At 45.3% G+C, this 17,784-nt stretch overlaps 1 protein-coding gene across 1 annotated transcript in view; it reads left to right on the plus strand.

The window, feature by feature from the left end:
* Window positions 1-17,784, plus strand: part of RAPGEF1 (Rap guanine nucleotide exchange factor (GEF) 1) — a gene marked incomplete at its 5' end in the record, with an annotated part of 86,264 nt that overhangs the window by 34,305 nt on the left and 34,175 nt on the right. The window contains 3 exons of the mRNA XM_006892598.1: window positions 155-338; window positions 1,532-2,032; window positions 7,606-7,808. Coding sequence (XP_006892660.1) covers window positions 155-338; window positions 1,532-2,032; window positions 7,606-7,808 — 888 coding nt within the window. The remainder of the gene's footprint in view (window positions 1-154; window positions 339-1,531; window positions 2,033-7,605; window positions 7,809-17,784) is intronic.

Consider the following 17,784-nt stretch of genomic DNA (forward strand, 5'->3'; position numbering starts at 1 on the left):
TCCTTCTACTTACATCAGAGACGGGCCTTTCCAGCAGGTTTCTGAGCTTGATGGCATTTCCTCCTCTAAGTTAGTGTGCCAATTCCCCGTTCCTCTGTTGTCTGCCACTACTTCTCAGAAGTGACTGGGCTTGTTTTCTGTTTTTTCACTTGAGGACTTTGACGTTGATTGTTACGCACAGAGACGTCTGTCAGGAGGCAGCCATTCATATGGCGGAGAGTCCCCTCGCCTGTCTCCCTGTAGCAGCATAGGCAAGCTCAGCAAATCGGATGAGCAGCTGTCCTCTCTGGACAGGGATAGCGGACAGTGCTCCCGCAATACAAGCTGTGAAACACTAGGTAAGCCGGGGAACCTCTGTTACCAGGCTGCTTAGACAACTTCCTCATTTTGTCACATCATTTTTTGGTGATTTCTTTGCTGTCATATAGACATGGTTTCAAACCCCGTATTAGCTTATCGTAGACTTTGTGACCTTTGTCAAGTCTCTTAAAGTCTGAGCCTCAGTTTCCTCATCTATGAAATTAGTGTAACAGTGTCTTCATCTCAAAAAGTTGAATGTTTACATGAAATAACTATGTGAAACCACACGGGAGATATTCAAGTTGTAGCTATCATGGCTGTTAATCTGTCTGCAGTTTGATTCTTTATGTCAAAACCAAGAGCCAGCTGTGCTCAGAGCTGGAACTAAAGGCAGATAGCCCCAGACAACATTTGCCAGAGGTTAAATGAAGGCTGGTGGTATATGCTGACTTCTCATCAGTGCTGAATTTGTATTGGAATGGTTGCAGGAACATGAGAAAGGCCATTTGGTGACAAATTTAAAGAGGATGAAGCTGTAACATCCCTTGAGTTAACATATTGCTCTAAGAACTTATCCTAAGAACATAATAAGAGATTTACAATAAGATTTCTGTCTGAGGATGTTAGTCTCAGCATTATTAGAAGTAGTAAAATACTAGAAACCAATGCTTGTTAGTAGGAAATTTTGAATTATAATACATTTTGGTGAAGTAACATGTAGCTATTTAGAATCACTTAGGGATTGGGAAAACCTATATGCCATGTTAAACTTTCACTCAAATAACATTTTAAAATACTAATAATTATAAAGTAAGTACTTAAAGGAAACAAATCTAAGACTTTTTATTTGGTATTTCTCAGTTTGGTTTAGAAAAAAAGAAAATCCTGGGAGAAAAAAGACTCTTAAAAACATCAAAATGCAGGCAACAATTATATTGGATTATGGATTATTTTTATTTTTTAATATAGTTTATTTTCCACAGTGGTCACATCTTTTAAGCAAGAAATTGGGAAAATGTAGAGTAGGATAGTAAACAGTGGTACTCCCATGGGTTCACTTTTATAATCAAAGAGAAAAATTAAGACTGTAAAGTAAGAGCACTGTATAGATGAAGTGGAAGACTACTTTGCTGTTCTGAGAGTATGATTGGGTAAAGGAAGGAGAACGGGGTGATTTTTCTGCTGCATCTTGTGACTAACAGGTCTTTTTCCCCCCCCATCATGAACATAGATCACTATGATCCTGACTATGAATTCCTCCAGCAAGACCTCTCTAATGCAGACCAGTTACCTCAGCAAGTGGCCTGTAACCTTAGCCCGTTGCCAGAGTCCTTGGGGGAGTCTGGGTCTCCATTTCTTGGCCAACCTTTCCAGCTGTCTTTTGGCAACTGTCCCCAGCCGGAAGAACACGTGACCCTGGGGCAACAGACAGACACACCGCCTGCTCTCCCAGAGAAGAAGCGAAGGAGTGCAGCCTCCCAGACCACGGACAGTTCTGGCTGTCGGGTGTCTTACGAGCGGCACCCTTCACAGTATGACAATATCTCAGAGGATGACCTGCAGAACCCAGCCTCAATTCAGCCCATCTCCTTCACACCCTTTGCTGCTGTTCACCCCTTTCAGCAAGGAGTTTCCTCAGCCTCTGTTGAGTTTGTGGGTGATTTCACTGTTCCTGATTCAGCTGGTGACCCAGAAAAACCACCTCCTCTACCGGAGAAGAAAAACAAACACAGTAAGCTTTTGTTGAGCTGTAAGGAGGCACATTTGGTAATATGAAATGGTATATTTGATGCAAGAATTAGGCCAAAACCAGATGAGTGCTTTATTATTTTATTAGAGATAGGACTAGTGGTGCTCAGATACTTCTAGGAGCCTTGATTTGGCAATACTGGTGGCCGCATTTAGAAATCAAGGTTTATAAAAGTGTGGTGAGCTGAAGCTTAGGCCTGCACTCCAGGCTGCTCCTTCTCACGAGTCAGCCACTGACCCTCCCCACCTGAGCATGTGACACAATGTCACCGCACCACCACATCTTCTGCGTAGAGTTAGGGAGACATTGGAAGTTCTAAACCAGTGGTCTCTCAGCACACGCAGTCATTTTCAGTGGGTTCCTAAAAGTATATATGGTGGCTATTTAGAGAGACAAACCAGGTGCCAATTCTGTCTGTCATCTTGCTGCAAGCACTAAATACTGTGCTCACCCCATGACCTGAAATTTGAAGTTGCTGGGCAAGGGTTTACTTTTTGCTATTATTAGAGCCCAGTAGCGAAGGGACCGTTTTTTACTGTATTTCTCAACTATTAATTTGCCCTAAAATTCCTAATTAGCATTTTTTCATTTTCTGCTAACTCGTCTAATCCACATTTTAGAGAATTTCCTGTCTCTCTGTCCCTACCCTGCCCCCCTCAACTTCACAATACAATTCTGTCTTCCCCTTGAGCAGACCAGTTCTCCCCATTCTGCTTTGGACATGAGTATCTCCAGGCTTCCTGAACCTCAGTCGAAGCATACCACAGATCACTTCAGCAAGCTAGGCCTGCCTGCCTACCCATTGCAAGTCCCCAGATGAAAGCCCCTTCATTCTCAGAGAAGGGGAGACCTAGCTTCTTTGACCACCAGCGTTTATTCTGAGGACCTCCTGGGCAGTCTGGGTCAGAAAGACAGTAAGAGGCTGCAGCTAGGGGTCTAATGTACTCCCCAGCTCCTCACTGGGTGTTGACCTTATGTAATGGCCTCATGTGGTGTGGTCCTCCAGCTGAGGGAGAAGTGAGGGCTAATGGTGCCATTTCCATCTGTCGTTAAATGTACTCATTAAAAACAAAAGCATAAAGTAGAGGGGCTACCTCTCTCTGCCTTTATGCCACTCTTCTCTGCTCACGGAAATGTCTCAAGAGCTGTTGGCCTCTTTCCTCCATCATCTTTACCTTGACTTGAGCCTTCCATTTTAGACTCACCTCCTAGTCTTTTCTGGGACTCCTCTACACTCAGAATGCATGGCGGCTTCATTTCACGTTAACTCTAACAGCACAGCAAGCTCTTACTCCCCCAGAACAGGTACCATGCAGTCTTACACTACATGACTGGCATGAGGAGGAAGGAGAGGGAGAGTCCTTCATCCTTCTGAACAGCTTCAAGTCTCGGATGTCTGAAAATCAATTTCTATTAATTTTTGCATCCATTTTGATACTTTATCCCATCCATCAGTATCTATAATATACGTGCCAACAAACCTTTTGAAAACGAATAATTTAAGTTGCAACCTACCTTGAAGTAAAACTTTACACACTGTCTTATTTAATCCTTACAGCCACCTGTGAGATAGACATTACCTTCCATTTTCTAGAGGAAGACATTGACATTTAGAAGAATTAAGCACTTTGTCCAGTCAACACTCAAGAGAGTAGTAAACCTGGAATTCAGACCGGGGCTGTGGTTCCCAGTGTGAAACCAATATGTTTCACAACCTCCCTCACTAGATGGGAAAGGATTTGTCCTCTAAATAGATTCTGTCCAGCTTCAAGCAGTCTTTCTGTGTCCCAAACAGAAGACACACAGAAGGTTTAATTCTGATCTTGAGTTCACAGTTCCTCCTGGAGGAACCTTGCAGAGTTACTAGCTACAGCTCCCAAATTCCCCTTAAAAACACCTCACAAAAGTTGCTTTGAGAAATGAATAATAATCATACTCTTTGGAGATTTTTTGTTTTGCTAATACTGGGCGTGTCTCTCACTTGTACAGTCTCAATGTCATAGCCTATCCTCATCCTTGGGAACTGCTTTTCTCACCAAGGGCAGCCATGCAAGCCGCTTGGGCTGGACAAGCACCAGGTTTCAGGATTGCCCATCTAAAGCTCCCATCGTTCTGGGTGTCCTTGGGAGCACCTGCCTGTGCTGTCGTCCGTCCGCTACTCTAGTTTCTGAGTCATTGTGCTGGGCTGTTGTTGAATTTGCCCTTATTGTTTCAAGAAGTTTGTGAAATATAACTGATGTTGAACTATTCTTGGTTAGCTTGTCTCTAATTTAGCATCAGAGGTCATAGAGCCCCTCTGGAAAGATTACAGTTTTATTTAAATTCCCTGTTTTGGCCAGGCAGAAGTTGTACTTAGTCTTTTAAGGGAACAGTTGGTAGGCATATGAGGGTCATCTTCACAGGAGTTTATCTTGCTCAGGAACTTTGCAGCATATTTTTAAAAACAGCCTGGTGATTAGATTAGAGGGAATGTAAACTGCACTTTTGATTTAATTGTAATGGCAGCTGCTTTTGTGTGATTACCACATTCTCATCCTGTTCACCTTTAATACCAACTTCTACTCAGCAGTGATTGGAATGAATACTGAATTCTTAATTTATTTCCTTTTTACAAACAGAATGTAGCTTTGAATCCCCTTTCTTAGTACAAGGTGCAAAAAAAAAACACCCAGAAAGAGCATTTCCTACAACCTGGATCTGAACTGAGATGCAGGGAAGAAAAAGATAAATCCTCTATACCTTTATGACTATCCTCATCTAAGCCTTTCTGCCCTCTAACTTTCTGACTAATTTAAGCCTGCAGATAAGCCCCTGGCTTTGTAGTTACTTAAAGGTAGAAAAGAGAACCTCTGGTAGCACAGTCTGTGGGGCGCTGAGACCCTAACCCAAAGCAGCGCCTCTCTGATGGTTCAAATCAACCAGCACCTCCACCAGAGAAAGATAGGCAGTCTCCTCCCAGGTGATTTACAGCCTCCTGCAGACCCGACATAGGGTCAGCTGTGAGTCAGTTCTGACTTGACAGCAGTAAGTGAGTGAGTGCAAACTCTCTTTGAGACTTGCTCTTGGTGTCTGAATTTCAAGCTTGCCCAGCAGTTGTGCCTCGCACTTTGAAATGGAATCCAAGGGAGTGATTTATGCTTCCCTCCTTGTGTTGCCATGCACTGACTTAAATTCCTTTGCTTCCAAACCTGAATCCCTTTTTCCTTCCCTACTTTCATTGTCACCTTACAGTGTGTGCAAGCAACTTTGTATGTCTGTTAATATTCAGTCTTGATGCAGCCTATGTGTCAAGGAAGCATAAGGTACATTTTCTCTAAAAGTCTGTGTGGGAACTCAGGACAGCGGCTGTCCTAACAGCTCGGCTCTTTCTCTGTTACCTAAAGAAGGGAAAGATAGGTCAGGACTTGAACATATCTGAGAGCTGTGTGAAGGCATAGAGACAGCTAGGGGAGTGGCGGGGAGGCCCAGTGTGGATGGAGTTGGTCCATGCAAATGAGACTGGAGACAGGGCCTACACTCAGCCAGCCCTCATGGCTTCATAAAGGACACCATCAGGACTGCCATGCGATCTGCTCCAAACATTGTGCCTCTTGGAACCCTCTGGACTCAAGCCAGAGTTTTCAGAAGGCTCTGGTTCTAGGGGTAGTGGGGCTTCTCTGATCCTTAACCCTAAAATATCACAAGTGAAGCATACATCCATCCCCTACGTGAGGGCTGCAGGCTCCACACCTGCCTCAGGGTAAAGTTGCCACTGAGGATGAGGTCCCTGAGACGTGACAGCTGAGCTCTTTATTCCCCACTTTCTCCCCTTGCTGAGCAGGGGAGGTCCCTGCTGCTGTTAGCAGTGGTGGTCTCATTGTTAGAGGTGACACACTGCAGATGAGCTCAGCCTGCCCACTGGGTGGCCATGTAGGTGCAGGCAGCTCCACCTGGAGACAGTAGTTCAGCAGGGTAGGGAAGGGCTGGGATTTGTGAAAGGAGTTTCAGGGAGAAGAGGGCACAGGGCTTATGTTTGAAAGTAAGTCTCTTTTTTCCTCATCATTTGTCCTTCTCAGTAGGATGGTCTGTAGCCTTTTAGATAAATGAGGAGAGTTGAATTTCTTCTCTGTCCAGTAGGTACTTTCCTAGACACAGCCCCAGGGCTCTAGCCTGATAAAGCCATTTCTGGTTTAGCAAGTCACTTAGGGATGAGTGCTCACAGATAAGTATTCTTTCTATTTACTCATTCTACAAGTATGTATATAACATCCCCTATGTGCCTGCCACTGTACTGATACAGCAGTGACCAGCCTGGAGCCAGAGCCTGCCCTCATGGACTGCCAGCTATTGTGGGTTAGATCATAAATCCTGTTAGATCACGTTCAGAATATATCCTGAACCCAGACTACCTCCCAGTGCCTCCAGCACCCCAGTGGTGACCTCACCCCTGAGCACTCTCAGCAGGACTAGAATGTAACACAAGATGTAAACTGGCTCCAGGCAAACCCCGAGTAGAGCCTTTCAGTGGGTGTCTGTCGTCTTCTGAATAAAGCCTACTTCATTGCGCTACTTACACAGCCCCCTGCCTGAGAGCCTCATCTCCTTTCAGTCTCCCTATGCCAGTGGACTCTCTGCACCTGGCCCACTGCCTGGCTCCCAGCCTTTGTACCACAGATGGCATGAAAGGCTGTGCCCTGATCTGGGCAACACAGGACACATTTCTCCCTAATGATGTACCATGTTTGTCTGTTGTCTCCATGGGTAGACACAAGGACAGAGGATTTGGTTTTCTGGGCACTGGGTGGTCTCAGATAGTCTTGTGCAGGGACTGAGCTAAGTGTTGGACTGCTCACCAAAGATCAAGCAGCTTGAAGCCACTAGCCACTCCACAGGAGAAAAGGAGGCTGTCTGCACTGTCCTAGAGGGTCACGATGAATCAGAATCAGCTCTGAGATAGTAGGGTTTCCATAGATGCTCCCAGCATCTAAGTGTCCAGCATGAACTAGGTGCTCAGTCAAATAGGAGGCATTAAAAAACCCCAGAAGCCCACAGGAGTGCAAACCAAGGGTAGTGCTAAAACAGAAACAAGTAAAGGCCCCTCTGGAGATTAATGGGAAAGGGCCCATCCTGATAAGCTTGCCTTTAATGCACAGTTGAGCCATAAAGGAAAGGAGCCGGTCACAGGAAGGAGGAAGAACATTGACAGAATCCCTAAGGATGTTTGTTCCGGGAGCTGAGAAAGGATCCTGTAGCTGGAGCTGGCTGAGAGGAATGGAGAGCAGTGCAAGTTGGGGTTGATGAGCTCTGCTAAACCCCCTGAGTCCTAGTTTAGAGCCCTGGGGTCACTCAGTTTGACTGGAACCCACGGGGGCACTTTGAAGACAATAGTGAAATGCCACCATGTGCTTCTTAAGGAAGTTGCCCAGCCTGCCCAGTTGGTGAGAGGAGGAGGATTGACCTCCTTCAGGATTGTCTTAGGTGACACCCCTTAGCCCCGCTTCAGCCTGCATGGAAGTCCCAGGGTGGCCAAGGCCGTAGGCAGCTGCATGCTAGCCACACCCCTCTCTGTTTTGCAGTGCTGGCCTACATGCAGCTGCTCGAAGACTACTCAGAGCCCCAGCCTTCCATGTTCTACCAGACGCCACAGAACGAGCACATCTACCAGCAGAAGAACAAGCACCTGATGGAAGTGTACGGCTTCAGTGACTCCTTCACCAGTGGAGACACCACACAGGAACTGGCCCCGCCGCCCGCCCTTCCCCCCAAACAGCGGCAGCTGGTAAGCGACCCACTCCCGGTTCTCATCGGCCCTTCGTGACCAGAATCTCCAATCCAGCAGGTCTCTGGGAGCATCATGGTCCTCCCAAGGGGCAGGCTTGCTTCTGCTTTCTTCCCTGTCAGGGCCCTCAGCACATGTGCCACACTCTCCATCTCCCATTGGCTATTTTCATGTCCTTCCACGCAGCTCACCTGCAGCCTGGCTCCCACTTGGCCATCTCCCCACCCTGGTGGCCGAGGTGCCCTTCATTCCCTGAGCATCCTCATGCAACTGGGATTCAGAATAGTTGCTTTCTCTGTTGATGGTCCCTTGTATTTATTTCCCCTCTTTTCTTTGTCTGTAACATAAACCTCCCAAAAAGGAGAGACTTCATCAAAGCACAGGGCATAGTCTGTGTACAGGCCATCTGTGAACTTAATTTACATAATGACCACACTCTATAGAGGTACTGATAGTCCAGCTCCAGCCGGGGATGGCCCAGTGAAAACAAGCTCTATTGACAACAGGATGGCTTTACACAGAGCTTCTTTGTATTTTAGGAGTAGCACCCTTCCTTCTCTTAGGAAAAAAACCTCCCATGTTAAGGACTTTTATATATATATATTACATATATATTATGTATATATATTACATATATACATATATATTTATATAGTGAAGCAAAAGTCACCCCACGGGGCAGGCTGTCCTGCTGAGCTGACCGGCTCTGGTAGCCCCACTGTCCGCCTCTGAGCCTTTTCCTTTTGTAGCCAGTTAACTAGTCCAGTGGACTCTGATCTGTTTTCAGAATCCAAGCATGGCATCTAGCCTTGCTCTCCAGAAAGAGGACAGCACAGAAGGGAGCCCTTCGCTTTTTCCAAGCTGAATATGCCTTTTTTGCTTGTATGCTGGCCAGTCTGATAAATTTTTAATAAGAAGAATGTAAGTGTGACTAGTGAGGCCAACTTTTGTCCATTGCAAAAGGACATGAAGGTTCTATCCTGCCTTTTCTTAGAGGTCAGTGCCAGCTGGAGGCTTCGAGCCTTTGCGCAGGTCCAGGAGTTTCTATATCGAGGACTCAGAAGTCTCCAGATCACAGTGCTGGCCAAGCGCTGTAATTTTATTCCATTGCAAGAATCAGAACCAGCCTGTCTTGTGATCCAGTTCTGCCACTAACTAGCAGAATTGCATATGCAGTGCTCTGTTGGTTCTCAGCTTTGCATCTGCAGTCAGACTCGTGCTGTCCCTGCCCACTCTGTGAACACCTGAATATACCCAAATAGGAATATCAGTTGCTCTAAAAATATTTCATGTAAAAAGGACCTTTGCATAAATGCTTGCCCTAAGAATTTATCACCTAAATTGGTTCTGTGCAAGAAAATTTAACATCCCCACTGAGCAACTGGGTTCCATCATTTTGAAGTATTCTTGGGACTCTCCTGCCCATGTCCACAGGTACACATTGATATCCTTAATCTCTATACCAGGGAATTCTCCAGACTCCTGAGTATTTGGAGACGCAACCCGTATAAGCACACTTGGGATTAACACCTGTCCTCAGGCAGCACAAGTAGCCTTGACACCAAGCTGATGGCTGTGGGTGAGCTGCCTGTGGGAGAGGTGAGCAGAGAGCTCCAGGAGATGAACCAATGTCTTTGAACACCTCCCGCATGTGAGGATGGGACTTGCATATGACTTCACACAGTCCTCATTACAGTTCCTGCCTTGCCCGTTTTAAGTAGGCTCAGGCTACTTGAAACTGAGAGACGATAGCAAGAAACTGTCAGATCATAAATTTCTGTTTGTAAGGCCAAAAGAGGTAGAGTCTGAGAGATTTATTTAGAACCCAGAGCCAGAAGTGACCAGCGTTCACAGAAGCCTGGATGTGCTAGCTGACACACGCCACACTGCTCAGCAGTATACCCGCTCTCAAAAGCACATTCAGAAAGTCCCCATTTCAGGAAGACAGTAGTCATGATTCCTCATCTGTTGGTCCTATGCTCTGTGGTGGACACTGTTCTAAGTACTTTACACTCACCATCTCCTTTTCTGTCCCCTAAGAGGCCTCTCCGCAGCCAGTGCTAATGCCACCCCACTTTCCAGATGAAGAATTTTAGGAAGACCAAACGGTAGAGTGCAGATTATGACCCAGGCAGCCTGACTCCCAGTCTGCACTCATGAAGAGTGAATCAGCTCAGGGCTGTGCTGCTCATATGGGGGTGGGGGGCAACCCTAAATAAGCTGCGAAAGCAGGATTCAAACATCAGTCTGTATGGTTTCAGGCCTGCATGTCCTATTTCCACTTTACCACCTGCTTCCTATGGATACTCTTCTTAGGAAAGTCAGCCTTTTAAAATCTGCCTTTAGAAGAAGGGTACCCTTTTATTCAGGTAGCCTTCAGCAGGTATTTTTGATCCCTGAACTGATCCAAAAAGCTCCCCTTGTCTAGAACAGCCCCCTCCCATCGAGGCGAACTGAGTAGCTCGCCTTTACACGAATGTGCCTGATTGTTCTCTGCCTTGCGCCCTTCTTTCCTGTCATCTCTTATCCTTTCTATCCAGCAGGCCTCCTATGCTGCTTCTTCCTTCTCCTCTGTCTCCTACTGTGTCCAGCAAACTAAAGTGACCTTCACGCCTGAGGACGGCAGTGCCACTCAGGGCATCAGTGTGTCCGTCTCTAACTCCTTTCTCAGCCGGCACGGCAACTTACCTGTGCCCTCGGTGAGTCGCTCCCTGCCGTTCTTTACCTGGAAACGTGTCTACATGGTCATTCATTTGTACATGTCCCTCACCGTGGTGTGTCCTCTGCAGGATCCCTGCATCTAGATGGGAAAGAGCTTGTGTGGTTGGTTCTCTTAGACCGTGATTATCTAGGCAGAGATGCGGAAAGTTAGCAGCCCCGTTTGGAGCAGAAACTGACACCAGTTTCTTCTGTACCACATTGAGCTTCAGCCCCGCCCTGTAAGTGTTCAGTGTTCTATATTTAAAGGAAAGATTTATCACATAGGAAGCAAAAACCAGGAGAGGAGACTTTACCCAGTACCTGATAGACATTGAATTTGAGGGATATCTCAGCTGGCTTTTGCTGTATAACATATCACCCCAAAACTTGGTGTGTAAAACAACAGTGGCCATAAATCATTGCTCAGGTCCAGGGCCTCAAACCAATTCATTCCAGCTTTACACCCTGCTGAAAACTTGGCTTCCCATTCCAGATATGCTGAATTGGAATGTGCATTTTAACAGGCTCCCCAGATATAGAAGGGTCTTGCTAAAATGTAGATCCTGATTTAATGTGTCTGAAGTGGAAAGGCAAATTCCTCGCAGAGGACTGAAGTGGTTCCTGTGTGAAACCATACTCTGGACATGCATCACTAGAGAGGTTACTCTAATCTGGCCTAGGCACAGATGATTTTCACTAAGCTTGCTCACATCTCTGGAACCTCAGCTGGGACAATTGGACCCACTTGGCAGTGATTCGTGCAGTCTGTCTGTTTGCATCAGACCAGCATGGGCTTGCTCAGATATGATTCTGGCAGGCTTTGAAGAAAACAGGAGTGTGCAATTTAAGGCCTACGTTTACAGTTGGTACTGCAGCACAGAGTTAGTGCTATGTCACTTCTGTTGTGTCCTCTTGGTTAAGCTGCAAGGCCAGCGGAGATTCAGGGAAGGTGACGGGGACACTCCCTAAACAACATGCCTCTGGGATGTTTTTGCCTCCTAAGAAGAGTATCCATAGGAAGCATTTTGATAAATGTCAGTAGTTGTAAAGTTTGTTCGTAGGATCGCTGTGAGTCTTGCTCTACTCAAAGGTAATTAGAACAACAATGTAAATCGTGTTGCAAAGAAGGTGGAAGGGGAAGAGTTGCAACTATTTTTTTAAACAACTTGCTCCTAAGGCCTCCGGAATCACAACGAGCACAGTGCAGGGCTGGTTCTCACTGGAATTCACAAAAAAACTCAAGCAGCCACTTTTCTTCCTTGTAATCTGTTAAAATGAAATTGAGCAACAGTGGAAAGTACTTTAGAACACATGCATCCCCTTGATAATCAGTTTGACCTTGGATAATTCACTTACCCTCCCTGGCCCTCAATTTCTTTCCTTTGGGATTCTATTTTCCCTGCCTCACAGGATTATATGACATTTCAAAGCATATGGTAAGCTTCTAAAGTGGTGCTGGTGATGTTATTGTTTTTGCTCTTTATTATTTTAGTAATAGTTGTAGATTTTAGTTTTGATTCTGCTTTTAATTCTATACACAAATTGTTTAGACAAATATCTTAGTCTATTTGGGCTTTTCTCTTCCCTTCTATAAGTGATGGCATTTCACCAGGTGGCTCTTAAAGACTGTCCCAGTTTGACTTTGCCAGTTTCCATCTTTGAGAACCACCTATTGTTAAGGTAGGCCTGCCTTTTGTGAAGACCTAGGATATACAGTTGCCACTTAACTTTTTAACTTAACTTTTCAGCACCCTTAGAAAACCTACACATTCCTTAGAAACAGTGTTTCATCCCCTCACCTCAAACCCTGGTCACACAGATGTCCTCTTTTTACTATGAAAGCCCTCTGGTAGTTAAGCTCTTACCACAAAACTTGGTCTTTAGATAATCCCAGATCTTGCCATTTTTTCTTTTCAATAAATAAAAGTCAGTGTAAGTTATCCTCTGGTTTACCATCTGAGTAGTTTAGAGTTATAAGGACTAACTAAGATTGACAGCTTGCCCCAGAATCAAAGAAAATACAGGACATTTTAGTGATACTTGGGTATAAACAGCATAGTTTTCATCCATAGGGCTTAGGGATGTCTTGAGATACATTACATCTAAAATCCTTCACTCTAAGCAGCAGCTTCATGATGGGAACAAGGAGATGAGATCATAAAGATACTTTATTAGGAAAGTACACCCCTGATCACAGGAACCTTTAAGTATTTGAACTGTTTGACATCTGATCTGTTGACACCACATTTAAGTAATTTAGTGTAGTGCCAATGTTATCATCAGATATTCTCTGCTTAAATTCTAAAAAAGATGAGCGCCAGGCAGAGACCTTAGGATTGCGGTCAGAGCAGCCCTTTGTTCCCAAGTTGCTTCATTCTGTTGTGTCTGAGCCTGTGTCATCAGCCCAGCATGAATTCCAGAGGAGTGCCATTCACAATACAGAGGGCATGAGATCTGAAGACACTTCACTGGCTCTAGATACAGTGGCCTGTGTTATGTCTGTGGAAAGATTTTTACCATTGAAAATATCTTGCCAAGGAATTTTTGGAACATAAACCTGTGCTGCCTATTTCGAATTGTAATAGGTGCTGCAAAAGTATTCTCATTCCTTCCTCCTGGGAGCGAGAGGAACCATTTAATTCAACAGTTATGGGACTTCTCCATGATACATGGGTTAGATTGTAAGAGAGATCCAAAGATGAATAAGACAAAATCCCATTCCTCAGAAGTGCTTACAGTTAAGTAAACAAAAGAAGCATAAAAAGAAGCTCCGATTAAGGCAAGATATGAGTAATGATACAAAAGCTAGCAACCCTGTAGATGGGGTAGGAAATCAGACAGAGCTGGCAAAGAGAAAGCTTGAGCTGAGTCTTGAAAAGTGGTTGGATTTCTGCAAGGAGTTAGAAGGTAGGGAAGTAGGTCAGAGAGATTCCAAGCAGTGGGAGTTGCCTTTGTGAAGGAGGCTGAAGCCCAGCATGTATTCCAGGAGGTCATCTCAGATGTAAACACTCCAAGTTTGAGGTCATATGAGAGCCAGCTATGGGGTAATGACAGTAGTCCTGTCTCCTGAGGCCCTCCCACTCCATTCCTTGCCAGTGGCCCTACACCCATCTACACTGCCTTAACTGAAATCCCTGTTTCCTCAGCTCTTATCAGCACCACTCTCACCAGCATAGGCTAAGCTTCCACACTGTCTCCACAATCCTAATTAGCCCCTTCCCTACAGAACTATTTCTACTCCTCCCATCCCTATGGACTGCACTGTCCTCAGCTTCACCTCCCCATCCTTGTCTTCACCTGGATCTGCTTCAGTCCTTCTGTGAGTGTTAGCTCTTGGTCCCCAGCCTTCTTTCTTTCCCTACCTGGGCCATAATCCTCAGAGACTTGAACATCCACACAGACGTCAGTTAGACCACAGCCTGTGGACTTTGGAGCACTGAGACCACTTTAATAGAAGAAAGCTGTTTAGGGAAAATGAATGAGTGCTCATGAGGCAGGAAATAGTGGAAGAGGTCGATGCAGCCTTCACTGAGGCCCAAGAAGATGGCTCTGGGGTTCTGATCACCTCTGACTCACTGACTTCACGTCAGTTCCAAGTCAGAGTGACCTTCCGCTGGGTTTCTGAGATTGTAAATCTCAATGGAAGGAGGCTGCCGAACTTTCTCCCTCAGAGCCCCTAGTGGATTTGAACTGCCAGAGACATGCAGCCTTTGAGTTAGTGCAACTCCTTTCTGACTACACCATCAGAGCTTTCCTCTCTCACTCCCTGGTGGTGGTGGTGGTGGTGGTGGTGGTATCTTCCTGTTGGAACTAGCCCACACCTAACCTTCCTGTGGGTTTGTAGAAGCATGGATCGCATGCCCATCTTTCTCCCACAGAGCGACTGGTGGATTCAAACTACATACCTTTGTGTTAGCAGTGCAACTCCTTACCACTAAGTCACCAGCACTCCCCCTCTCTGATCCCATAGTGCCTAGCAATGTGCCTGCATGGAGAGGCACAAATGATCATTTGAGAAATTGACTTTCCAACCTCCCTTCCCCCCAGAGAAGCAGTACTGCACGAGCTTTCTGGCACGATGTCGATTTTTGCCTTTGAGCTCTCCCTCAGGTGCTTTCTGAACTCTCTGCTCAGTGGGCCACCTGCCATGCTCACATTACTGCCCCGCAGGGTCCTGTTCACCTAAGCCTCTCTCCTCCACTCCTCTCACTCCAGGCCCTCTATCCCTTTCCACCCTTGCTTCTAAATTCCCACATCCCAGCCCCTTTTTATATCCCTTCTCTGGCATTTTCTGTTTCTGCACTCCGGTAGTTTTGAACATTTTGGATTGGGTTCGTATTCACTTTCCTCTTGACTAAGACACAGGGAGATCTCAGTAACCATTGGGATTTCTAGTATACTTCAGATACTGCATTGTTGAAGCTGGAAAACTCTTCTTCCACCCCCTAAGCAATTTGTCCCACTTTCTTGTACATTCTTTTTTTGCTAACTGTAATTACAGATACATACTATCATTAAGATGTCATCTGTGTGTGCTAAAAATCTCTTGGAGTATTTTTGTACCATTTTGGCTTCCAGAATGAGTTCTAGATTAAGTAAACTGCTAGAAGACCCAAATTTGAGGAATAAGTTATATGGAAATTGCCAAAACAATAATTGTTTATTAAGAAAAGATGTTTGTGGTAAGACATTTAAGGTATATAACCATTTAAAAAGAAAAAAGTGGAGAAAATAAAAAATCTGTAGAGCAACAAGTAGCCCATTCTAGCTAAAATAATGATTTTTACTGTCATCTTAGATCCAGGTTTTCATGCATCAACACATATGCTCTTAACAGAAGACATGACTTCATGTGGACTCTTGGTTCCTGTGCCACGTTCATCCCTTTGCTGTGAGCAGCCTGGCCACCTCACTAAGACACATGGTGGGCTCCTTAAGTTCTCCTAGTGCATTTGTTTCTCTGTCCCCACTCTGCGTCCACTTTTCTGTGCCCTCCTCTGATTTTTCTATTCCCTTCTTCCTTCTGCCTATCTCTCCTTTCCATCTCTTTTTTTTTTTTTTACTTCTCAGCCTGGCCAAGAATCATCCCAGAGAACTAACCCATCAGCCATCACAGAGACAGTGGGCACCCAGATTGATTGAAAGGCAAGGGGGAAAGATGTATAAGCAGGAAAGTGGAAAAGGCAAAGGCTCATGAGGGAAGTGGAAGAAAGTCCTGAAGGCCTCAGGACTGCTTAACCCAGAAAGGTGGTTGTGTCCACCTATTGAAATTAGTGAGACTGGCTCAGGACAGGGAAGGGTTCAGAGCTGCTATACATAGGGTCGCTATGCATCACAGACAACTCAATGGCACATAACAATAACATACTATGACAGGTTTAGAAGCTGGAGTGGCATCTACTTCCTAAACAATACGCCTCTGGAAACTCTGAACTTTCATAAATGTCGATAGTTGTAGAAAGGCGACAGGCCTTTTGTTCATACGGTCACTGTATGAGTTGTGCTCAACTCAAAGGCAAACAACCACAACAGATCACACTGAGAGAAAATAAGAGAAAGAAGTGCCTCGAGGGAGAAATGATTAGCCCAGGGGCAAGCAGGGCATTTCTTTCTTAGTGCTCTTTAGGAGCTGGTGTGTAGCATATTGCACTGACCAAAAGGTCAGCAGTTCAAATCCAGCTGTTCCGTGGGAGAAAGACCATCTCCTACCACTAAGGTTTATGTTTCCAGAACCCCAGTGGATGTTCACTGAGTTGAAATCATCTCACAGGCAGTGGGCTACTTTTGGGAGAGGCTGAGGGTAGTCGTTCCCTAAGGCTCTCTGCTTTATGGGTCTGTATCACTTTTCTGGTTCTTTCACAGACCCTTACATGGTGGTATAAGGCATGTTTCTCTTCTGGGGAAAATTACAATAGACTGTTTGCACCCACCACTGGAAAGCCTCTCTAGGGCTATAGTGCACCCTCCTGTCACTTGTTCCTTGTTAGCCTGGTGGAGCTCAGAGATTATTAGGTGTCCCGTATTATTTCAACTTACTGACTCCTGACCTCTTCACTATTGTTGGAGACATAACATACTTTCCACATGTGTAACTTCCCATGGGTTTGTAGCTATTAATCTTGTGTAGCTTTAGGGAGTTCTAGTGGCATAATCCAGAGCAAGTTGTGGTGTTGGCTTTTCAGAAGGCTGAGTATCTCAGGCAGTTCAAATCTATCAGCAGCTCTGAGGGAGAAAAATGAGCATTCTCCTCCTATTGTGATTTATAGCCCAAAAATCTGATGAAGGGTTGTTGAAGAACACAGCTGGCTTGACCTCCACCGACTCCATAAGGATGATAGTTCCCGTTCACAGTATCCACAGCATAAAACCAGTTATGTGAGGTCCTGTAACATTAGACATGCCCTCACACTCTATCACCAGTCATACCTCCCAGGGCTCTCACTGTTCTGCTGCTGAATCCACTAATTTGTTGGAATGACAATGCAGAACTCCTCACTGTTTGCACTGTATGGTGTTTATTAGGGAAGTTAACAGGTTACAATTCAGGTTGGAAACCAGGTGCAGGTCTTAAGTCAGGACAGCTCAAGTATGCTTACAAGCCCTTCAACCTTCAGCCTTGAAGCTTTAGGTTAGTATTACGAAGCTCTCATAGTCCTGCTGATGATTGACAGATAGTTTTCTCTGTCCCTTGCATCCCACCTCCCAGTCCTTCACTAGCTTAGACAGTGAGCCCTGGCCCTGTGAGGTGGCTGTCCCAGTCAGCACTCACTCTGGTTTTCCACTGCTGTGAAGGTGTTTCCATCTGTCTCCTGCTCACACAGAAATCCCTGGCCCTGAAGGACATACAATGTAGTCCCTGCTGTTGCTGCTTTGTCATTGGTATCAAGATTCCCATTCTCTGCTTTCTAAATCTCAGTTTAAAATTGGCAAGACTAACCCATCCCCTCATTAATAGTCTACACACCCTGTTTTACATGTTCTCCCCGAAAGGTGCTGAACCTGAGGAGGACTTGAAGCCCTTGTTGCAGAAGATCAAAGAATACAGCCTTCAGTATGGATTGCATCTTAACATCCAGAAAACAAAAAGTCTTACCACTAGACCAATAGGGAACATCATGATAGATGGAGAAAAGATTGAAACTGTCAACATCTTTCTTGGATCCACACCAATAGACTTGGTACCAGCAGCATTTAGGAAATCAAGAGATTTTTTGCACTGGAAAAGTCTGCTGCTAGGGAGCTCTCCAAATTATTGAGGAGTAATGATGTCACTTTG

This window comes from Elephantulus edwardii, unplaced genomic scaffold (genome assembly GCF_000299155.1).
Source record: "Elephantulus edwardii isolate Elephantulus edwardi_28Jun2011 unplaced genomic scaffold, EleEdw1.0 scaffold00116, whole genome shotgun sequence".
Taxonomy (NCBI): domain Eukaryota; kingdom Metazoa; phylum Chordata; class Mammalia; order Macroscelidea; family Macroscelididae; genus Elephantulus; species Elephantulus edwardii.